The sequence below is a fragment of the Bactrocera oleae genome, chromosome 6 (assembly GCF_042242935.1).
Source record: "Bactrocera oleae isolate idBacOlea1 chromosome 6, idBacOlea1, whole genome shotgun sequence".
NCBI classification, from domain to species: Eukaryota; Metazoa; Arthropoda; class Insecta; order Diptera; family Tephritidae; genus Bactrocera; species Bactrocera oleae.
This window is the reverse complement of record NC_091540.1, coordinates 21189011-21214484: the sequence shown is the minus strand read 5'-3', so window position 1 is coordinate 21214484 and position 25474 is coordinate 21189011. Positions and strand designations below refer to the sequence as shown.

The 25474-nt window shown below is 39.6% G+C and overlaps 1 protein-coding gene across 4 annotated transcripts in view; it reads left to right on the top strand.

The window, feature by feature from the left end:
- The first annotated feature begins 6657 nt into the window (after window positions 1–6657).
- The window catches only part of LOC106623594 (folliculin-interacting protein 1), a 34176-nt gene continuing 15359 nt past the window's right edge, over window positions 6658–25474 (top strand). The window contains exons 1-2 of one of the 4 annotated variants that reach the window (XM_070112191.1): window positions 6658–6731; window positions 8700–9117. In XM_070112191.1, the coding sequence (XP_069968292.1) occupies window positions 8858–9117 (260 nt within the window). In that variant the 5' untranslated portion in view covers window positions 6658–6731; window positions 8700–8857. Of the gene's footprint in view, window positions 6964–8699; window positions 9118–25474 lie in introns of all 4 variants that reach the window. The other 3 variants (XM_036360335.2, XM_036360334.2, XM_014243166.3) reach the window with 3 other exon arrangements.

The window sequence follows — 25474 nt, the reverse complement described above, 5'->3', positions numbered from 1 at the left end:
GCAATTGCTCCTCTATATTTGGAACAGGAAAATTCTCTTTTTCAATTATGGAATTCAACCGACGGTAATCTACGCAAAGTCTATCGCTTCCATTTTTCTTTTTAACTAATACAATAGGGCTTGCGAATTCGGATGAGGATTTTGTTATAATATCGTTATCTTCGAGGTCTTTGATCATTTGCGTTAATAACATTCGCTTTGGAGCTGGCACTCGATAAGGCGCTTGCGCAATAACCTTTTTCGATTGTACGACTATTTCAAATTCAATTAAGTGTGACTTACCGATACCCTTCAATCCGTCTGAGAATACATCAATGTAGTTTGTTAGTAAATTTTGAAGTTTTAGTTGCTGATCTTCTTCACTCACATTTTCCGTTAACTTGGTCATTAACTCATCATTAGGAAAAACAGCACCATAATGACAATCAGCTATGAACTTCGATTCACCATTTTCCACCGTGAACAATAAACCTTTACGCGCTATCACGTCCTGACCCAGTAGGAAATCCGTATTTAACATGTTATCGGCAACAATATATACCAACGTATTAACCTTTACTTCTCCAATCACTATATCGAGCACACACCTCTCTTTCATCGTATATCTTCCACCGCTTATACCGTTTAAATGTATACAACACTCTTCATACTTCAGTTTCAATATATCTGCTGTTGACTTTCGAACTAAACTGCACTCACTACCGGTATCGATTAATGCTTCAAACATTAGGCCATTTACGTTAATCCTCTTAATAAAACATTTTTCATTTTGCTTCATTTCAGCTTTTCGAACGTTATGCGTAGACTGCTTAAGACCACAATTGACCGGTTCCCTTCGTTTGTGTACTTTACCACAATCAGGGCATCTCGAACGCTTCTGCTCTTTTGTACATTTATTTGATATGTGGCCTAACTCACCACAATTATAACATATAATTTGCTCGTTTTCATCAATCGTTACTCTCTGAGGCGGTGCGTTCACTACTTTAGCTTGACTTTCAAAATTACGTTTAGGGGTGGTATTTTTGATACGATTTGTTAGCCATTCTTCAACTATTTCGCGCATTTGTTTAGCATTTTCAAATCTTTGCGCTGCTATAGCAATTTGCAAGTCACGATGATTTAACCCTTGCCGTGTATATTGAATAATAGCAGGCTCACTCAGTTGAAAACGTTTTCCTAATGCATAAACTCTAAAACAGTAGTCAGATATACGTTCACCTGTTTTGCGTACCGACTCATTCATAATTCGATGCACTTGCGCTTCATCGTAATTTACACAAAATTCTTTTTTCAATTCCGCAACGAACTCATTCCATGTCGTGTGTACAATTGGTAATGCATCTAACCATATGCGAGCTACTCCTTTTAATCGACCATAAACTGCTAATAAAACACATTTTTCGTCTAACTGGTAAGCGCTCATAACGCTACTGACTCGATCAATAAACTGTTGTACTGTTAACGACTGTGTATTTGTTGGATCAAACTCCGGAATCATGTCTGATATTTCTTTAACCGACTGAAAACCCCTAACATACGTATTTGTAGGGCTTGACGGCGTTACGACTTGTCTAACATTTTCGTTTTGGTATTGATTATTTACGCTCGGTTGTATTACAATTGGGTCACTTATCTGTTGCCTGTTTTGCTGTAACATGCCTACAATAGTTTCCATCATACCACGTAAGTCATTGATCTGCTCCTGCAACCCAGAATTCATAACTATTGGCGCTTCTATTTCATCATTCCCATATAGTTCCATTAAACGTAGTTCCAATTCCGCTCTGGTACCAGACGTAGATACCCCTTTTTCCCGCAAGATAACTTTTAATTGATCAGTTTTTAATTCACTTATTTTCGGCATTGTTGATTTTTATATTTGTATCGTAGATTTATATCAGTTTCGTTTTTTAATGTCTATTGTAACTTCTCGTTTACCATATGTTCACTCGTTCTTATGTTTTAGATTTGTTTTGACTACAAATCACAACTCGTTGATTTTCGTTTCGTTTCCTTTCGTTTTTGTTATTTCGTTGGTACTCGTTTATTTTAAAATTCGTTTCTCGTTATATAACGTAGCTCGTTCGCTGTTATCGTTTAACATTGCTTCCTCTCTTCGTTGATCGTTTAGTGGTTCGTTGTCGCTGCAGATCGTAGATACATATTTACATAAATGTGATAGCTTTCCGTTTCACCTCGATGCTTCGTTTTAGTTGACGTTGATTGGTTTTGCCTGATTACATGACTGATTCTTTCGCACTCATTATCAAATTAGTCTTTTAAATGTAACTGCTGAATCGCCGCTTGCTTGCACGTAATGGGAATGTCGGAGCGCTAGGGCTCCTGCACTTTTATGGCTATACTTTTCTTATTTGAACAACTTTACATGCGTTTGTGCGTTCACGTATACTTTTAGCACTCAGATTCATCCCACTTCTGAACTGAAAGTTAAAAGGCGAATGTTTTTAACTTTATTGATTGCGATATCTTTATTGATATATATATAAAGAACAAAAATAAGTGCTGCTAGTTAAAGCAACGTTCCCATCAGGATGTCGATCTTTGATGACTGCTGAATGCTGACTGCTCGATTGTAATTGATTTGCCACAGGGTGGTCATTCGTTTACACTAGTAATAAGTAACACTAGTTAGTATAAATAGCAGTAAGATGTATGTAACAAGGTAGTCTTAAGAATATCAATAAAGAGTACACATTTCGGTGCAGCTCAAAAGTATATTTCTTTCGACTCATATCGTGTAAACGATATTAACTCGGGAGCCAGCCCGTACCCTTTTCGGCTGGCTCGCTTTAATTTAACGATTGGTTTGATTTGACATTTGCTTGATCTTCTTCAGCTTTGCGTTTACGTCCAACTGGATTATTGGGCTGGTTACAGTGGCGTGCAATATGGCCACTTTTTCCGCAGTTGAAGCATTTAAGCACACCATCATTTTTCTTATGCGCTTCCGTAGATTTTTCCAGTGTTTTCTGCATGTTGTCAATTTTTTCAAGTAATTAGTTCACCCAAGTGTGTTCCTCTATTTCTACTTTGTGAGCTTTAAATGTTTGATTGCAAAGCAGAGATGCAGTTTCCTGTGTCAGAGCATACGAAACAGTTTCTGCAAACGTCAATTTTGGACATGCTAATGCAGCGAATCGTGTAGTGCTATCTCGTATTCCATTGACGGAAGTCTGAATTTTCGTGTCCTCGACGTATTCCATGGATTTATGTGCATAAGCTAAGTGAGCTAACCTCTCAGTCTCTGTAGAAAACTCCTGCAGAGACTCATTGGCTTTCTGGCGGCGATTTCGCAAGTCGATTTGAAAGATCTTCCTGTGCTCACTACCATACCGTCTTTCTAATCCACCCATCAACGTTTCATAACTACTCGCCTCGCAGTTTGGAATGTTTTGTAATATCTCCGCTGCAGATCCTTTAATGCAACGAACAATGCAGCTACTTTATTTTCAACGTTCCAATTATTTGAAGATGCCGTCTTTTCGAATTGAAGCTTAAAAACGTATAACGGAACAGTGCCATTAAAGGAAGGAGGTTTTTCCTTGGCAGAAGCTGACGACATAATTGGCCGATTTAATTGTAGCTCACGGGGACGATCTCTCAATTCATCCACTTCAGTTTTAATTTTATCCTGCTCTTCCGAAATCTGTGAGCACACTTTTGCTAATATACGTGCATCTTGCGCTGCGAACTACTCTTCCAACCGCGTTTCTTACGAGGACAATTGGGATTGTTGTGTCAACATTTGGGATGACACCTCTGGAATTTTTTTATATTTTCGTTGACATTTGCGATATTGCAGCAAAAACCATGTTTATGTTCACAATCTTTGACGAGCATTAAGCCTCTTCCTTTTTTTTCTATCTTTGTTGTCTCTTCCTCTAATTCCATGTGAAAGACATAATCCTCAACATTAATGTTTTCCGCCTCCATGGCCTCTCTCAACCGTGATTGTAATTCAGTTTTTAGTCAATTTAAATTTTTAACAAAAGTTTGCTACTAGAACATTCTGGCAACTACGAATTCGCTGTCTAGTTGCTTCCGGCAGTTTATGGTCAATTCTGATTTGTTCTGGTATTCGTGTTCGCCACAATATAATAACCTTTTGTTTCGAAAATATTCTTGAAAGTTTTCATTGGTATTCTCCTTACAAATACATGTTTACAACAATTGTTAAACTACATTTCTTTTATTTATATAAAATAATATATAAAAAGGCAGATCGATCAGGTGATGTCAGCTGTGTCACACACATAGGAAAACAGCTGATTCTTTGGTTACCTGTAGGCTTATACAATGAATTTGACATCCCTTTATCCCTGGTTTTGACGTTTAACTATTGGAAAAGAGGGACGTCCAGATTGAAATCCCGCAAAATTATTCGAATAGAGACATATTTAATTTTTCTCTCCATTTGTATCGGCCGTTACTACGAAAAATAACATTTATTTTGTAACAAAATTTTTTAAAAAATATATTTTCATTCCCAATTTTAAAAATTGTGTGTGTTTCCCAATTGTAGGTTTTTAGCTTCCTTTGTTAGTGGTACATTACAATGAGCTAAATTTTAAATATTAAAAAAAGGTTTATTTAACAGACCGGTTACTTTAAGAGACTCTAAAGTTAGGATGTTTTTAGAAAGTTTTGTACATATAAATGAGATTTTGGGATTAAATGTAGGTATTTGTACATATTATGTATACTATTTTTATAGTTGTAAATATTTTTTATTCTGTGATATGAAGTGATATTGCTTTTGTTAATTTTATTTTATATGTATATATCTGTGAATTGTTTTCTTTTGTTTTTTACTTTTAGTTTTAATGCAAATAAATTTATAATAAAAATAACTTTGGTAACGCGCCCTTTGGGTACCTCATAGGTGGTATTGAAAAGCCAATTGGGATTTTTATTTGATATGCTCAAAAATAATTTTAATTTTAATAATGGAAAATGTTATAAAAAACGCAAATTTTGAGGCGCTCTCACACTGGAATAAGTTGCACATCCCTTTATCTCTGCTTATGACCTGTTAGTCACTGTTTTATTGCTATTTTTTGCCTGTGAGATATTGATCGCGCAAGCTACGCCGAGTTTCTTTTACATATTTCTACTAAATAGTAGGGAATTACATTAGAAAATGGTGAATTCCCTACTCGATGTTTCTTTGCTCTAGCCGTCCAATCGAGCACCATACAAATTTCGATTATCTAGTATTTTATGAAAGTAAGTTATGTATATAATATACACATAGCATATTACGAAACAAAAGATATATTTAAAAAGTGTGCTTCCTTATTGACTGTGATAACGTTGAAATAGAAAAGGCGTGCAGAAGTTCATAACGTTATTTTTTATTTGGCGACTACAACATCTACAAGCGCGGTGACGCGTTTTCATTGGTCGACAGAAGTACATTTCGTCGCTGTTTTGTATAAGTTGCAAATACATATATCGGATAATTGTGTATCGTAGAGTTAGAAATTTCGAGGTCAATTTTATGTATTCGGTTGAATCGACAATATCAAAAACAACAACGAAATAGGAAGTAATTGAATTTGTTCCCGTTTTCTTTGCATGTGATTTCGCAACTTTTAACGAAACTAGAATTGACAGCGTTCATTTTATTTTGGTGAGTTAGAAAATTTCAGGTTTTTGTTTGATAGTTAAATTTTTTACCATTTTCGTGTTTTTGTTTGTAAACAAAATTGTGAACATAAAATACAACATATGTTCGGTAGGCGATATTTAGTGATAATCAGTCATTCATTCAATTAATAAAAAACGTTGCAATTGTGTTTGTTTTGAACTTCAACTGTCAAAATTTTACTTTTTGGTACAGCAAAATGTAAAATTTATTTACACCATAGGAAGTTTTTTCCTCCCAACTTAACACAGAATAAAATGCTACCCTTTGGCACACAGCCTTTCTCGCACATATGTCAAGGATGAAATGATGCGAGACTCTTTGAATCGAGAGAGAGCTGTCAAAACCCACATTTTTTATAACATTTGCCAATCATGCCACTGTCGAAAGAAAATGGATTGGGTATTATAAAAAAAACTTTTGGGTATTTTGTATTTCAGTATTATTTTTAGGTGCTCCGTCCCCGAGTAGGCCTATATAACGCATATACATCCCTATATACGTGTATTTATATTATAAAATTTTTAAAAAATCATATAACATAAAAAAAATTGCATATAAATAAAAAAAAATTATAACAAAGAAACAAAACAAGTCATAATAAAAGATCATGGTTTTATAATGAACGTTTTAAATTAAATTAACAAATAAAATTTAGTTGCACGTTATTCAAATGTATTTGTGTCGTTCCTTGAAATTTCGTTTCGCACTGCTTTTGTTAGCTATTTTTGGCTGGTTTATTTCTGGCATCCCGTTTTTTTTGACATCAGCTGTTCGAAATTCCCTGATTTTAATAATCAGGGAAAGAGAATAACAGAAAAATCAGCGAAAATGAGAGAGTCTCGCATCATGTCATCCTTGCATATGTAGGTGAGGTATTAAGTAATAAGGTTAGGTGTTTCAAGTGTAAGCACGTTATAATGTGATTTTACCGCACTAAGAGGCGTGTGTTTATTATTAAACGAACAGTATTTTCTTTTAGATCAAATGTCAAAAAATGTGAATGATATTGGCGTGCAGTTTGTTTGCTACAATAGCTACTTTTGCGAATTTGGCTAATGTAATTATAAATAGCATTGTACTATATGTAATTATAAATAGTACATCACAAGTTTAATTTTTGGATTTACATCTACATTTATTTTCACTCAATTTCTACCAACATTCATAAAAGTTGAACAATGGTTATGTTGTGGAAGCTACTTAAAAGAAAACTATCTTTGTGTTGGACAAAATCTAATGTGCAAAATAAATAACCGATAAATGTATGGGCTTTGTTGTCACCGATTAAAGTAATAGTGATATATTTGTGTGTATTTCTAAAACAGTGCATAGTGAAGTGTAATCTAGTTCATAGAAATAGGGAGGTGTAAAATAATTAAAGAAACCTTATACATAAAAATTTTTGCCACAAAGGACTGCAAATGAGAATGTTATAAAAGGGGAAAACTTCAGTATAACGTCCCACGCTTTCGGGGATAAAATGGGTATGGGCGGATATAGGAGATCCTCCAGATCAAGAATATATATAGATATAGCCGCGGGAAACTTATAGTTTTCAAGATAATTGGGTTTAAAGTTCAAAATTTCGACTATTTAAAGTACGCATTTTTCCCATTTCGAATGAGTTATACACTTATATTTTCCACTTTTATATCCACTAACACTTCACTAATTCGTTTGTACACATTTATTTTACATTATATAGTGCAAAAATAGTTTAATTCAATAATTGAATTATTGTTAAATTCTATTAATTCTGACCATAACAAAAGGGTTGCAAAATTTCAAATAACCAGTGTTACCTTATCGACATCTTTTGTAATTGAACTGAAAGAAATTAAAACAGATAATACCCCAAATATAGGAATCCAAAACCTAGAGAAATAAACTATTACAAAGCATTGATGTTAAGTAGTATGTTATACCCTCAATGACAATATTACTTTTTTCTTGTAGAACTTCTTTTTGTGTTGGCGGCCTTCGGCCGCGCTTCAAAATAATAACCCTGGTCGGTCCAACACCGAGGTGTATCAAAATATTTTTCGCGCAGAACTTCTTTTTGCGTTGGCGGCCTTCGGCCGCGCTTTAAAAAAATAACCCTGGTCGGTCCAACACCGGGGTGTATCAAGGTTTTTTTGCGCAGAACTCCTTTTTGCGTTGGCGGCCTTCGGCCGCGCTTCAAAAAAATAACCCTGGTCGATCCAACACCGGGGTGTACCAAAGTTTTTACGCGCAGAAATTCTTTTTGCGTTGTTTCCTGTATCTAGGGTACAATCTCTCTGTTTATTTTATTTTTCTTCGTTTACAAAATATATTAGTATGGCAACAATGATGTTTGGACATTCACAACCATTTTGTTATTGTCAAAATTAATAAAATTGGACAATGATTTAAATATTGAAATAAAGCTATTTTTGCAGCATCTAATATAAAAAAAATTTCTAAAAACGAATTAGTTAAGTGTTAGTGGATATAAAAGTGCAAAAAAAAGTGTATAATTCATTTTAAATCTCAAAAATACGCACTTTAATTAGTTGAAATTTTGAACTTTAAACCCAATTATCTCGAAAACTATAAGTTTCCCGCGGCTATATCTATATATATTCTTGATCTGGAGGATCTCCTCTATCCGCCCATACCCATTTTATCCCCGAAAGCGTGGGACGTTATTCTAAAGCCGACCCTATAAAAGCGTTGAAAACTTAATTTTTATAAAAATTTAGTGCACCTAAAGCAAGTGGACCAAGTACTTCTATAATGGAAGATGTTCTATGATTGCGATTTTTTTTGTGTTGTTTATTTTTTTCTTTAAATTCCGTTTATTATATTGTTTATTTTTTTGCGTAAATGGTTCCTACTCTCCTATTATTTAAAAAAAACTACGTTTATATACGTATGTTTATGTTTATTGGCATTCATATACAAATTATTATAAATGATAAGTATTAGGCGATTATAATTTCAAAATGCCAATTAAGTAGTAATATATCACCGTGATTAATATTTTATCGTGATGATTTTTTAGATTACATATAAAACATAAAATTAATTTCAACGGAAACATGTGTTGACTGTTAGTTAACATTAACATTTAAATATGAAAAATCAGTAGTGTGCGAATATAATATACTAATATTCAAGATTGAAGTGCGTTTTTATTCAACAACTTTGATCATCCACATTATGGCATTGTTGAACAAACTTTTCTTTCCAACGGCCAATACGTCTACCATTTCTACAACAAACTCATTTACAACGTCTGCAACTACATCTGGTACTCCATCAACATCTCTCCACGCTGTAACCTCTGTTCCAGGAGTCCCTTCAGTAAAATCTTTAGAACATTCGCGAACTTCAGAGTCTATCTTCAAAGGAGTAAGTGGAATATCTAGTCAACGCGTACTTAACAACAATCAAGCAGTACACTCTAAGAATTATTTAAGGTAATGTAAATTAACAACACAATAAATCCGCAGATGCTTATACGTGTATATAGTCATTATTAAGAAAATTTAACTTTAGAGCAAAGGAAATTCTTAAGCATTTTAACAGCCATTAAACATTGAAAATACCATTTAATCATTATTATCTTCTGATTCACTGTGATATATGATACATGTTATAATGGTATATTATGGTATAAACTTCCGCCAAAAAGAAAATTAATCGATCTTAAAAGTTTACATACTATCAATAAAACCCGAGATTAGCAGGAAAACTACAAATAACAAATATATTTCGGTAGTTCATAATGTTTTCTTATTAATCTTCCACAAAGTACAATTTTTTTTGTTTGTGTTTTGAATAATGAACGTAACATATTTCCCGCAGCAGCATCGATTGTCCAATATACAAATGAAGTATAAGTTGTCGACTAACGAAGTTTGTTATTGTCGTGAGTTATGGCTTATTTACATGCAAATTTCCTTGGTTTGATTAACCATTGATACTTTGACATTGAAGCGAAAAAAACCAAGTATATGCAAGAATGAAAGCTTAGCTTTCTCTGGGAACTAAACTAATAAACTTATTTCAAAATTGTATGTTGATCCAATTAAAAAGTAATACAAATAAAAGAAATAAGTCATAAAATAGCAACAGCTGTCTGTCAGAGAATAAAAAGATGAGAGTTGTCCAATATTTTGCTTATTTTTACTTTGCTTCGTACCGAAAATATTTAACGTGAACGTACTCATACAAAAGCATATTTGAAACATGGTATTTATCAAACCCAAAGTCTTAACCAAAGCCATAGTAGTATGAGAATCAGTTATTATTCTATAAAAATAAAAACAACTACATAGTATCCTTATCTATTTTTTATACTCTCATAACCTGTTGCTACAGAGTATAATAGTTTTGTTCACTTAACGGTTGTTTGTATCACCTAAAACTAATCGAGTTAAATATAGGGTTATATATATATAAATGATCAGGATGAAGAGAAGAGTTGAAATCCGGGTGACTGCCCACAAAACGCCATTAAAAAAAAAAAATTGCCATAACTATGCTCCACAATAAGATACAAGACTGTTATTTGATACACAGGATCACATTAGGGAGGGGCATCTGCAGTAAAAATTTTTTTTCAAAGTTTTAATGTGCATATTTCCTAAACCGATAAAGCTATAATAACTAAATTCACTGGGAACAAATGCTTTTTGCACCTCTATCGACAGTGTGAGAATCCGTTCCCACGACAGTCGGGTCTAAGTAACCGGAACGGACGCGGATTTTTATCCGGCCAAGGACTGTCAACTCAGGCACCATTCCTCGAAATTACTTCAGAAATGTTTTTTTGCCGCTACAACAACAACAACAGTGGGCAAATGCCCATTCCCCATATAACGGTACTGCTAAAAACTACTAAAAGTGCGATAAATCAAACACGCCAGAGCATTAAATTTTATCTCTGGGATGTTATGAGATGACTTTATAGGAATCGACTTCGAAATTAGACAGTAGGAGTGACACCGCCCACTTTTAGGTGAAAACCCAATCTTGAGATCTGCTTAACCGATTTCAACCAAATTCGATACATAGCATTCTTCTCATATTTCTACAAGCACGCCTATTTCCCATATAACGCCATTTTAAATTCTATCTAATTCTTTCACTTTACTCTAGGCAAATCAAGCAACAATGATTGTATCGGGGTAAAACTTTGCGTGAATAATGCGTTTAAAGTGTGCTGCCTTGTTACCTAAAAATTGTTTTATTTCGAACCAAAAATGTTCAAGCCCCTAGGTAATGAATTTGTGGACCCCAGTGCCTAAAGTGAACTTTTTACCGAAAATATCAGTAAATAAATAAATGAAACCTTCGATAATAGTATGTTTTGTGTCAAAAATGGGTTGAATCGGATCAATACTTTAATAATTTTTCCAACACCAGTAATTTCCCGGCTTTGATCCTTGCAAGTTGCGAGAGTATAAAATGTTCGGTTACACCCGAACTTAGAACTTCCTTACTTGTTTTAAATTTTTTTTTTTCTAAATGTATGTGAGTCGTAGATTGGCCAAACTATATTAAGTGTGTCTAACAAAGTATTTTATATACATTTTATATTGTATATGTATTAGTAAGATCAGACCACGCGTTGCTGGGGCTGTGGAATACATTAAATACAAAATAATAATGAAATATTCAATACGGTATAAAGGCGAAAACGTTATTGAATCCATAGATTGTACTTGAGGTTTAATAATGAAAATTATTCATACAAATATTTCTCAATGGAAAAAATAATGAATTTTCTATTTGACATTTTACTGAAAATTATAATGGTTTTTATTTAATTTTTTTTCGTTTTGAACACAGTTTATGTTTAGAAATACTTTTTGTTTATTTATGATTTTTTTTACTTGTAACATAATTGAGATATAAACTATCCTATTTTTTAAGTTGGATCAAACTCGTCACAGTGTGTTAAATTTTACTAACCGCGCAGAAAACGTGACACCTAATCTGTATAGTTATATGGTATATAGATATGTTTAAATATTTATTTTGACTGTGAATTACCCTTATTTACTGCTCGTATTATTTTCTCTTCAAGATATTTTATGTGGTTTGTTGATGTATAGTTTATGAACCCGTATTAGAGGAATTCATCCAAATATTTAATATTTTGATATTTTGCAAAAATGGTTTTAATTTATGAAAATATTATTAAATTACGAAATATAAGCGTAAGCAAACTTTATTTACGAACATAAACATATGTATGTATGTAGGTATGTTTATACATTAGTAGTAAAGCGAATGCAAATTGGCACACTGCCACATAAGCTAGTAGCCTTTGAGTTGATGCGGTCTATTCATTAATTCGCAAACAAGATCGCAAAATAAAAATGTGTATATTCGTATGTATGTATGTATGTACATCTGTAATCTGCAATATAATGATGCTTGCTACCTTAGTGTTTTTCGCTAACGCGTGCAAATGTTTACATATATACAAATGTATATGAGAGCGTTTGTAAATAAAAACAATCACATGACTCGCTAATCGGCTGCCACCCGTGATTATTATGTCATATGTTCATATACTGGTCGCTTGCTGATATTGCCTTTTTACTTTGTTTCATTCGTATTATTTACTCACTCTCTTAATGTTCCCAGTGTGTTTAGAGTTGCCAATAAGGTATAGTAAAATTTGTAAAACTAGATTGCTAATTCAAAACTTAGTATATAAATATAATATTATATATGAATGGTTGAAATAATGGATAGTTGACACTTTAATCACACACATTAATCTCGTCAACGAGGAGACTTGCAGCTAATCTCCCTGTGTAAGCAATGCATCTGAATTCACCTGGCAATCGACTTCCTAAAAAAAATGCGTCTATTATTTCCATTCCATTAAATGGAAAAACAAAACAACTTTTATAACAAAGTACGACATTACAATATTTTCTTTTAATAAATATTGAACGATGTGAATTTTTTAATGTCTAAATGTTTTATAAATATATAACGGCAGTGAGGACAGTCTAGATTAGTAAATATATTTCGTATTAATAATTGGTGAAAATGCAAATTAACAAAATTGAAGTGATCTGTATTTATAGTATTTAAATTAATCAAATTATTCCAACACTTTTTGAGTATAATTATATTCCAAATTGCTTCAAAACCTTAACTCAATAATTGGTTTCACGAATTTAATGGATTAATATATTATAATTGAGTTCGGTGTTAAATTTGTTAATCAAAAATTCTGTACAAACCGTATATATTTATTATATGCATCTTTAATGTTAAAAGGCAATATAGTTTTATATAAGGAGTTTCTTTCCTACCCGCAAATCAATTTTTTTATAATTTGTAATTTTTGTTTGTATTCTTGAAAATTTTAATTAAAAATTATTTTTAATTTTTTAATCGAATGCATATAATTAAGAATTAAACAAAGAACATTTTTCGCATGTAAGTATGCACATCGCAAAATCGGAATTAAAAAATGAAAATTACATTTTTATTCCAAAATCATGGATTAAAAATAATTTTTTAATTTTAATCCCAACATCGGAATTAAAAATTGGAAATTGAAACAAAAATTTTTGAATTGAAAATTCACAACCATGTAGCGAATATTTCTAAACTTTGTTAGATATTCAACAGGAAGAATTTGTGAAGCCAATTGACAGAATTGACAAATAGTGTAAAGGTTTCAAGCACTGTATGGTTTGTTGCAGCGTTTACTGGGACCATTAATTACATACGAACCCATTACAACTGCGGCATGCAAACCACAGCAAACAGTTACTCTTTTTTTTTTTTTGGATGCAAGGAACCTTTTACATTCTTTGCCCTTCAAATTTTGTTAATTTATGCACCCGCTAAGCTAGAGGAATAGTACCTATTTGCAAATTGACCCTGTAATCTACATGTGATAATTCCTATAAATCATAATGAATTGTTAATAATTGCGGCGTGATGAACCAGGTTAAAAACAAAGTAGTTCAAATGTGCTCTTAGACTCTACTCTAGGTCAGATAGAGTGGACAAGGGCAAGGGTGCCCTCTAAGCAAACTCATCGACTTTCGAGTTTTCGGCGAATCCGCAAATAAGTCGTATAATAAATTAGCTTGGTGCTATTGTTAAACAAGTAAAACGCAGTTCGTCTTTCTTTCAGACTACTATCGGTGAGCTTAATTTAGCTGCACTATTCGAGTGAATGCAAACTTCTCTGAAGGAAACTACATGTCGGAGTAGTACATCTACAACTACCTTGATGGCAGTCAACTGTGCTTGAAAGACACTGCAGTTGTCTGGTAGCCGGACTTTAGAGTTTCCTTGAGCTTTAATTTATCCATAAAAAAGCTCATGCTCGTGGTCCAGGTTATCAGCTTCCCTAAGTCTTATACCAGCCTTCGTCGTAATGACCCCAGCTACACACTCCCTCATAACATTTCTGTCGCAAAGTATAGATGAGGCGCTTGAAATCGTAGAAGGAGTCGCTATTTAGAACCCTCCATTTCGAATTCAAGGGAAGAATTTTGCAACACTTTTGTTTTTTGTGAATGAGTCGAATTTAATTATGATTCTAAGATATTTGTGCACTATTTAACATGAAATAAATGTGCGAAAGAGTAGAGCGTAAGTATCAACAACTTGCATTACTATTTTGTTAATTTTGCGTTTGAGTGATAAGTTATCATTGCTTCATTAAATTTGGTTGGCCAATAAAATAGGTGTAAGTAATATTTTTTAGAAAATAAGTGTTAGGTTAGGTTAGGTTAGGCTTGGACAGCTTAAGACGCCAGTCCGTTGTGATACCTACAAAACTCCTATAATCTGGAACAAAAGACCCTTACAAGTCGACGAGACGCTTTGTGCTTACTACAAACTTGTTAAGACGGCCAATATCCATTTCGGATAAGTATTCAGGTCCGCCAAAAGTGTGATTGCCGAGATATTTCAATCGCAGCCTAGCGAAAGCCGGACATTGGAGGAGAAAGTGCCGGGATGATTCCACTTCGCCCTCCTCCATGCACCGCATGAGTGCCCATTGGACAGTGTCCAGTGAGAACTCCTACCATAGCGGCGAGATGCACTTTGCTCAGGGCGAGAAGTTCCCCCGACCTCCTGCGATCCATTCTCGGCCAGAAGGATCTCGCGGTCGCACTGGACCTAGTCGTCGACCAGCGTCTGATGAGTGCACGCGAGGTCCATTGATCCAAGGCTAGAGCGCAAGACGCTAACGGAGATCCAACCCGATCCTATTCCGATCTGAGCGGGGCAAAGGTGTCCCCCCTGGCTAGCTCATCGGCTGTGCAGTTTCCAGCGATTCCGCTGTGACCAGGCACCCGAACGAGCCTGATGTTGAAATAGCCAGACGCTATCTCTAAAGAGGACAGACACTCCTTGACTAGCTTTGATTGCACGGTACGCGCGCTCAAAGCTAGTATAGCCGCCCTACTATCAGAGTGGATGCTCACTTCTACAAACAAGGCTGCACTGCGCAGCAGTACTTCTACCTTGATAGCAGCCACTTCCGCCTGAAAAACACTACAGTGATCCGGTAGCCTGAAGCTAAGACTGACGGAGAGCTTCTTGCAGAAAACCCCCCCTCCAATCTTCCCTCCTAGCCTCGATCCATCCGTGAAAAAGCTCACCGCGCCCCTTCTCCAGCGGCTTCTTCCCATCCACATGTCCCTCGTTGGAATATGAGCGGAGAAGGAGCCGCCTTGAGTGGCCTCAGTGACGCAGTGATCTATATTTTCCGGAATGCCGCTGAAGGAGGAAAGAATTTCGGAGTGTCCTTGTTCGGACCTTTTCAAAAGCCCAGCTTCCCTGAGCCGTAGAGCACATTTCGCGGCAATGCACCTACCGGCAATGTTCACAGGTGCTATGTTTAAAATAGCATTAAGAGCTATTCTAGGTGTGGTCCGCAGTGCACCGGAGATTCCGATGAGCGCCGCTCTTTGGATCCTTTCAAGCTTTTTAGCCAGTGTGGACCTTTCGAGCGCCCTCCACCAGACGAACACACCATAGAACATTATTGGCTTAACTACGGTTTCGTATAGCCAGAACACCACCTTAGGTGAGAGTCCCCACCTTTTCCCTATAGCCCCTTTGCAGCAGTATAGGGTGACCGAAGCAATTCCCACAACAGCCGGTTCTGCGATACCGGAATTGACCCGGATTTTATCCGGCCAAGGGCTGTTATTTCGACGATCTAACCCTGTTTGGATCGGTAAGTTTTAGATTAAGTTTGTCGTCACTGGAGCAACGCCTAGCAGCAGGGTTGCTCCGTATCCTCCTGACCCGTGCTGGCATCGAGTCCAACTCGGGCCCCGAGGTATTCTACTGCTGCGTATGCGCAAAAAGGCTCCATCCAAATTCCACCTCGGTTAGGTGCAATACATGCAATGGATGGAGCCATCTTAAGACCTGCTCGGGCCTTAAGACACATAGGGAGTGGACCACGAGTTACGTGGCCCCATGCTGTCAACGCAATAATGCGACATCTGCCTCAACGGCCGTGCAACCTGCACCATGTTCGCGCACTGCGCTGCCACTCCAGTCGAGTGGCCAAAATAGGACCTCCACGGTCCTAAGGAGCTCACAAAGACAGCACAACTCCCAATCTGACCAACCTCCCCCCCACCCACCTTCATCCAGCTCCAATCCCCGTGCGAGAACCACACAGCAACTCCTGGTTCCTCGCACAGTCTGTTCCGTGTGTCAGACCATAATACGCCGGAATGTCACATCAGTCAAGTGCAATTCCTGTACTGGCTGGTGTCACTTTCTGTCGTGTTCTGGCCTGCGCACCACACGAGAGTGGAGTGCGTCGTATGTTGCCCCATGCTGTGGGAGTCTGCCCCCGCAATCACAAACAGTGGCGTCGCCAACCAACACCATAGTGCGACAACCGCCCATGCGGATAGCACAGCTGCAACAACCACCACCTACACGCACCCCACTCACCCCCAGGATCACGACTGGACACCCGCGACAAACGCGACTCTTACAATTTAACTGCAACGGACTCCAGAGCAAGATCGAGGAGATAGTTGCATTTATGAGCCGGGAGCGCGTAACGATAGCTGCGGTCCAAGAAACCAAGTTAAACAGCCGCTCAGATCTTCTGAGCTGTGCAGGTTTCAACGTTTTACGTAAGGATCGCGAGCGAGATAATGGTGGAGGCCTAGCCTTCATATTGCACAACACCGTGCAATATCGTCTAATCGATGTTGACATCGACCGCAGGGACACTACCCTAGAATGTCAGGGAATAGCTGTCCGGTCAGGCGATGTCGAGCTCGAAATATTTAATATATACATCCCCCCAGTTACATGTTGCCCAACAGGATATCACCCGAATATAGATGCGCTACTTCGTGGTGAAAACCGTCTGGTGCTAGGCGACTTTAACGCGCATCACGATCTTTGGCATTCCTGCCTGTCAAACGATCGTAGGGGGATGGAGCTGGCGGAACAGATAGACGATTCGACATTCTGCACAATGAATGACGAACCCCCACCAGAATTATGGGCACCTGTAATAGCTCGCCAGATATTACCATCGCTAGCGGTGGTCTGATTAATAGTATAACCTGGCGACCTATGCTAACTCTTGCATCAGACCATCTGCCCATAATTATCTCGATCGAGAAACCTCCTGACTTTATTTCTGTGGATAACCGCACCTATGTTAACTTTAACAAAGCTAACTGGGTCGGCTTCACAGAATTTACTGAGAGCACCTTCAACGCACTATCCATTCCTACGGACGTCATCGTTGGCGAGCGTCAATTCCGCAAGGTGATCGTTGCTGCTACAGCTCGCTTCATACCGGCTGGAAGAATAGCGGAACTCCGCCCTAATTTCCCAGCCGAAGCAGCTGTATTAGCAAATGAGCGCGACACCTTACGCCATGCCGATCCCTGTGATCCCCGAATAAGGGATCTCAATTTGGAGATTCGGCAAATGGTAAACCATCATAAGCGGACAAAATGGATAGAGCACCTGAAGTCCTGCAACCTCTCCACCGGTGTGAGTAAGCTTTGGACTACTGTCAAGGCCCTGTCAAATCCGAGGAAACATGACGATCGGGTTGAAATCCAATTCGATGGCCATGCCTCCTCGGACCCGAAGAAGTGCGCGAGCTACTTTAGCCGGCAGTTTATACTGCACCCTTCGACCGACAAGGCCAAACGATGTGTTACCCGACGGTTGCGCAAAATGCCAAAAGACTGCGCACCACTTACTTTCACCGATGAGGAGGTTCAGAATGTCATCAAAAAGGCGAAATCGTCGAAATCCATCGGCCCTGACGGAATAAACATGCTGATGTTAAAACATCTAGGCCCAACGGGAGTAAACTACCTCACCAAGGTCCTCAACCTGTCGATATCCACTCTTCAAATACCCGATGTGTGGAAAGTCGGAAGAGTGGTCCCACTACTGGAAACCCGCCAACAAAGGGGAGTCTTATCGCCCGATAACTCTCCTTTCCCCAGTAGTGAAGACACTTGAGGCCTTGTTACTCCCGTCATTCACCCACCACCTGAGCCTAGCAGACCATCAGCATGGTTTCCGTAAAGTGCACAGTACCACCACAGCACTTAGCGTCATAAACGCCCAGATAGTTCATGGCCTGAACCAGAAGCCACCCTGCGAGAGGACGATCCTCGTAGCGTTGGACTTGTCAAAAGCTTTTGACACAGTCAATCATGCAACGCTACTTGAGGACCTGGAACAATCAACGCTCCCTCCAGGGTTGAAGCGGTGGACCATGAACTACCTGAGCGGTCGACACTCATCCGTACTATTTCGAGGTCAAAACTCCAAACTCAGGAAAATTAAACAGGGGGTTCCGCAGGGCGGTGTCCTCTCCCCGCTACTGTTTAATTTCTACATTTCGAAACTCCCCCAGCCACCAGCGGGAATTTCAATGACCTCGTACGCAGATGACTGTACGATATTGACGTCAGGCAATGGAATCGATGGCATGTGTTCAAAAGTAAACGGCTACCTCTCCGATCTTTCTCGCTTCTTTTCTGCAAGGAACCTAACACTCTCCCCCACTAAATCCACAGCGACCATATTCACCAATTGGACGAAGGAGTACAGACTGGACCTGAACATTTCAGTCGATGGCACAAAAATTCCGACAGTAAATAACCCTAAAATTTTAGGCGTCACTTTGGACAGTCTGTGCTCTTTCACTCCTCACACGACCGCGATAACTGCCAAAGTACAGAGCCGCAACAAAATCCTCAAGTCGCTTGCCAGCAGCTCATGGGGAAAGGACAAAGAAACGTTGTTGGCAACATACAAGGCAATCGGCCGGCCGGTCCTCAATTATGCAGCCGCAATATGGTCGCCTGGATGTAGTGACACGCAGAATAAGAAGCTCCAGACTTGTCAGAACACTGCATTCCGGACTATCACGGGGTGCCTCTTGATGTCCCCAATCGAACACCTACATAGCGAGGCCCGTATGCTTCCGGTTAAGGAACATAATGAGCTCCTCTCCAAGCAGTTTCTGCTGGGATGTTTTCGCAGAAACCACCCCTGCAGACGCCTGCTTGCAGCGGAGCAGCCTCCTAGGAACATCAAGAGGTCCTTCCTTGACTACGTCGACGACATCAGACAGCACGTCGACCAGACTTCGGACGCAACTAACTTCAGACAAGCACTGACCGCCATTCACAGTGGAGCCATTAACACCTTCACCGACTCCCTTTCAGTGAATGGCGTAATACGAGTCAAACCACCACCCATTGCAGACACAGAGCTCGAGTTGCCTCGCGAATCTAGAGTGACCCTCGCGCAACTTCGTTCTGGATACTGTAGCAGGTTAAACTCCTACCTATCCAGAATAGACCCCGACATACTAAACACATGTCCTGCATGCAATGAGTCTCCGCATGACACTAACCACCTCTTTGCATGCCCTACAAACCCCACTCATCTAACACCCCTTTCCCTATGGTCCGACCCCGTCGAAACAGCTCGTTTCCTGGGCCTTCCGTTAGATGACCTCGACGACAACGAATCTAGAATTTATCACCCAAACGGGGATTAGATAATCGTTATAACAACAACAACAACAACCGAAGCCTTCTTAACTCTCTCCTCAAAGTTTGGCCTCCAGGAAAGTTTTCTATCGAGGATGAGCCCTAGGTATTTCACTTTCTCAACAGGTTGAAGAAGTGAACCCCCGAAGGAGGGGAGAGGCACATTTCGTATCTTATACCTCCTGGTAAATAAAACCATTTCGGTTTTACTTGGGTTGACGGCTAGGCCGCTTCTATTCGCCCAGCTAGACACCACGTTCAGGTACCCCTCGGTGAGCTCGTAGACGGTATTCAGGAACTTTCCCTTAACCATAAGAGCCACATCATCAGCGTAGGCTGTCACCCGACAGCCTTGCGTCTCGAGTTTTATAAGTAGGTCGTTTACCACCATTATCCAGAGCAGTGGGGAGAGTACTCCCCCCTGCGGAGTTCCCCTATTCACTTTTCTGGTTGTCTTGGCACCCCCCCACTCCGCTGCGACAGTTCTGTCGCAAAGAAGACCAAAAATAAGGTGCTTGAGGTTAGATTCCACCTCAAACTTTTCGAGGGCTTTAATCACTGCCTCTGGTCGCACATTGTTGAAGGCCCCCTCGATGTCGAGAAAGGTGCCCACAGCAAATTCCATGTGCTTGAGAGCTATCTCCAGCCATGACACTACATCATGCAAAGCAGTGTCGACCGACTTGCCTTTGATATATGCATGCTGCGCCCGTAACAGTTTACCCCTCGGTATTCTGCTCCTAATGTACAGATCCATAAACCTCTCTAATGTTTTCAACAGAAACGAGGATAGGCTGATGGGTCTGAAATCTTTTGCACCGACATGAGAGCTTTTGCCGGCCTTCGGAATGAAAGTAACCTTAACCTGTCTCCAGACCTTCGGGACATGGCCTAATCTGACACAGTTCGCGTAGATGGGGGCCAGCCAGCTCAATGACATCTTAATCGTACGCTGTAATTGCACTGGAATAATGCCATCGGGCCCCGGGGACTTAAAGGGTTTGAAGGATTTCAACGCCCAGGTAAGGTGACGATCGTCCAGAAGGTCCAAGAAGGCTGTACAGCCCTCCTGCAGCTCCCCTAGTGGCACTTCTTCAGCAGAGTGATTAAGTGGAAAATGAGCATCCAGGAGTAGTTTCAACGACTCCTCGCTACTCGTTGTACTACTATCTGCCATTTTTAGATACCCCACTGGAGTAGAATTTTTCGCAAGAATGCGTCTGAATCGTGAGGACTCATGACAGCCCTCTACACTACCGCAGAAGGCTCTCCACGAAGCTCGTTTGGCTTTCTTCAACTCGGACTTGTAGATGGCCAGTCCGGCCTTGTACAACGCCCAGTCGTCACTAGAGCCGCTTTTACGGGCTTTGTTGAAAAGTCTTCTGCTCGAAGATCTGATCTCCGTTAGCTCCGAAGTCCACCAAGGGGGTTTCCCTTTGATTTTCTGAGTTCTCAGAGGACAGGAGCTGTCAAGAGTAGTTCTACTAACAGAGCTGAAAATCTCGACGAGCTCATCGACCGCATCCGCCGATAGGAACAAATCCCTGTCGGGTGCGAGTGGAAGAGCTGATCGAAGCTTCCTGCAGTACAGGACCCAGTTGGTATTCCTAAAATTTCTATAGGTTTTGAGCTCCGGGCGTGAGGCTTTTAAGCTGAAACCAATATATTTATGATCCGAGAATGAATGGTCGTCTAGAACCCTCCATTTCGAAATCACGGGAGCGATTTCCTTAGAGGCTAACGTAACGTCAAGGACTTCCGCCCTGCTAGCAGTCACAAAGGTAGGGCTGTTCCCCCTATTACATATAGAAAGATCTACACTACAAATAAAATCAAAAAGTGACTCACCTCTTGCGTTAATGTCCGAGCTCCCCCAAACGGTGTGCCTTTAATTGGCATCTGAGTCTATTAAGACTCCGGCCCTTTTGCGCCTGGCCTCTGCCAGAGCTCTTCTCAGCTCAGGTACGGAGGTGGCTCCACCTCGTCCTCGTGCGGCATGTAGGCTGAGACAAGCCAGAGTTCTCCAGCGATGTCCTCCAGTCTAGCAGCGACGACATCCTCGTTGCTGAAATAAGGTAAAAGAAAAACGTTAAGTTCGTTTCTGACCAACAAGCAGGCTCTGGTTCTACCTCTACTGTTTGCCGCCAGGAGCTTGTGGCTCTTTGTCCTTAGACCAGAGATACCGTTTCTGCTCAGCCAAGGTTCCTGGATAAGGACAACGTCGGCTTCGTCCCGTCCTAGACGAAGCACTAGATCGGCGGAGGCCGCCTTTGAGTGCTGGAGGTTAATTTGGAGGATCCTCATCGCTCTCCCACTCTCTTCCACCTCAGCTGGTGGCTACGGGCCATTCAGCCCTGGCTTCAGTTGGGAGAATCCTGAGGACGACCCTCTCGAAGCCATAGCTTATGGCCCCCTTTGCAATGCTGAGAGGAGCGAGGGACTCCTTGTTTAGGAGTATCAGCGTTCGCCGATATGGTTCCTCGGTCCTCTCCAGCCTAACCATCTTCCAATCTTGGGTGGGAAGAGATGGATTGCAGTACCGCAATATCTCTTCAATTTCGGTCGGGGTAGAGGGTTCGGCCGGAAGCCAGACACGAGCACGAGGTCGCATCGGAAGATCCGATTTGGCCACCGCCTCGAACCTTGCTCCCTTCCATACTTCCCCCACCCTGGCTACCGCCTCCTTATAAAGGAATGCCGACCGTTCGTCGGCACACCTTATAAGTTTGTGTAAGCCGAGGTTCCACCCGGCACTTTCACATCTGGGGGGTGGGCTGAGGGAGGATTCCCCCTCCTGCGACCTCTGTCGCTTCATCAAGGTTTCTTGCTGAAGGTGGATTCCCCCTCCTGCGACCTCTGTCGCTTCATCGAGGTGTGGGGCTCGCGGAAAGTGGGGCCGTTCCTGTCATTGACGTCGCTTAGCACCCTTTTGGCCCACTCAAGTGTGCTAGCATGCTGATCAGATTTCTGGTCAGCCTGCTTGCCACCGTAACGCTCCAAAATCTTGGTAGCCTGCCGACGGTCCGACTTCAGCTTTTTAGCTGTAGTCAGGCGTTTCCCATCGGAACCCTTAGCTTTCGCTGAGGACCCCGCGCCCCCTGGCGATTCCGCCGCGCACTTCTGCCCTACCTAAGGTGTCAGTCGGCAGATTCCTGCCCACTCCCCCCGCGTTACCGCCCCTAGTGATGGTAAGCCGGGCACCCCCGGAATTTTTCTTCTCACCCTTAGGCGGAGACGGTATCGTCCCCATAGGTGAGGATGCCCCCCCCAGGGAACTGTCCACTTTTGAAGAGGTCGGTTTCGACCCGCCTCCTCCCTCGTCCTTGGTTATAAAGTTGTTATTCATTGTAATTGGGTCCCCACTCAGAGCCGGTATCCGTCTCCTGGAAAGGTAGTCGCCTTTAAATGGTCCCAAAGTTGTCTCGGTTACGAGGCCAAGGCGAGGATTGACGCACGCCCTTATGAGGCAGTGCGTTCAGAGCCGACCAGCGCAAAGAAGGAGTCATCTCAACAAACACCTACCACACCAACTTAATGATGACAGGAGGGAAACGTACTCTGAGGCCTGTCATGGGTGTCACCCCTGCATACTCAGGTGACAGAATACCACGACCACCAGCCCAGGGTTCAAACCGATCCATCTAAGAGTCCAAGCTATGTCCGTGTCGAGCAAAGGTCAAATCCGTAGGAGTTCTAGAAGAGGCCGTGAAGGCCGCAGGTCATTTAGCGTTACCCAGGATGCACCGCGTGGAGGCGAACCTGCTCTACATTCCAAAATAAGTGTTATTTCGAAGTATTTTTCATATAAATTTAGGTATTGGAATATTTATAATTTTATATTCCTTTGAACACCATAAACTAAAAAGGAAAAAATATTTAGAATGGGTCCTAAAAGCCACTGCACCGATGTAGAGCGTCGATTGGTATAAATATTGTGTGATGGAGGAAAAACTTATAGGTTCATTGCAAATACGTTAGAAAGATCGGAAACTGGCCTGGCTTGATACTTTTCGTTAGCTCGCGGACAACTCGGCGTCGATAAGTGAACAGTAATCTATCGGGGCGTAAAGCCAGAAGAATTCCTCTTCTAAAGAAGAGAAAAGCTGTTGCCGCTGAACATAAAAATTGGTGTGGTCCCACTGGAGAAAAAAAGTGGCGAAATATTTAGTAGTAGTGACGAAGGTAAGATTACATTTTATGGAAATGATTATAAAAGACCTGTCCGCCGCCCTAAAGGTAAAGAATTTGATTGTAGATACACCAAAAAGACAATTAAGCATGTGGACGAAAACATAATGGTTGTGGGGATGTTTTTCCTGGCAAGGCATTGGTAATTTATTTTGGATAAACTACATAATGACCGCCATTGAGTACAGAGACATTTTGAAAAACGTTATGCTACCATATGCTGAAGAAAACATGCCGCTGAGAGGGTGTTATCAACAAGATATAACCCGGAACATACATCGAATTTGGTATCTGAGTGGTTTAGGGATGCAAATGTGACCTGTATGCAATGGCCTAGTCAATCCCCTGTTCTCAACTCGATTGAGAACTTGTGGAGAGACCTTAAGAGGAGATTGCGAGCCTTTTCATATCCAAATAAGGAGCAATTGTGCCGGAAAGCAAAGGTACTTTGGGATGCTACCCCATTAGAAACCTGCCAAAAATTAATTCATGCCGAATAGAATTGGAAAACGAATGAAAAACCACGGAGGATATACAGGTTGTTAAAAACCCATGGACCGAAAAAAGGATAACATGAATTTTTTGATTTTATTTAGAAAAGAATAATGGGTGTATATTTTGACTAATGATATTTCTATATATATTATCAGTTTTGAATTTCGGAATGGAAGATTTTCGACATATTTGTGTTTAATAAAAAAAAGCGTAAATATATCCAAAACAAAATTATTTTAATTGTATATATTTCAAAGTTAATATTATTATATTATATTATATATAAATTGTGTACACCTATGAATATGTCCACAAGTGTACATACATATATATGGACGTGTATTTAAAAACTCAGACACATGGTTCGCGTTTGTGTACATCAGGAGAGTAAAAAACTAAGTAATTGTTTCTTTTTTTATTTTTATTTTGATTTTATTTATATTATCTTTTGTTATCACTGATGTATCTATGGTATTGAACATAACAATTTAAAAACTCCGATTTGATTTTTACTTGGCACGAATATGGGTTAAATACTTAGAGAATGAACAATTGAAGTTACTTTTACCCCCTCAAATCAAATTTGCCCTGGACTGCACGCACAAACTGATGTCGATAAAAGTTTTCTTGCTAGATTAATAGAGCGTGTGAAGTTTGATCTCCTTACGTCAATTAGTGTGTGTTTAGCAGCGGTTTGTTTACAACAGAAAGGTTTGATGGTTTTTGGTATCAAAATCGTTTGAATTCAATGTGAATGAAATTAAAAAAAAAGTTAAATATGTTAGAATAGAAAAAATAATTAAAATAAACCAAAATCTTTTAAAATAAAATACATAAAGTTTTATCTCTTGCAATGTATACAAAACGGAAATTTATACTAACATAGAAGGTTTACCAAAATAAAAACTTGATATTAAAAATGTTCTAATGGCCTCAAAATTCATTATTCTTAAATAGATTACAAGCCTATTTGGTATCTTATTAACTTATATGATATGTTATAGACTTTCTTGGTTTGATTACTACGTTTTCTTCATGTCATCTCTAGTATTCTTACCATAAAATTTCGTTTTAC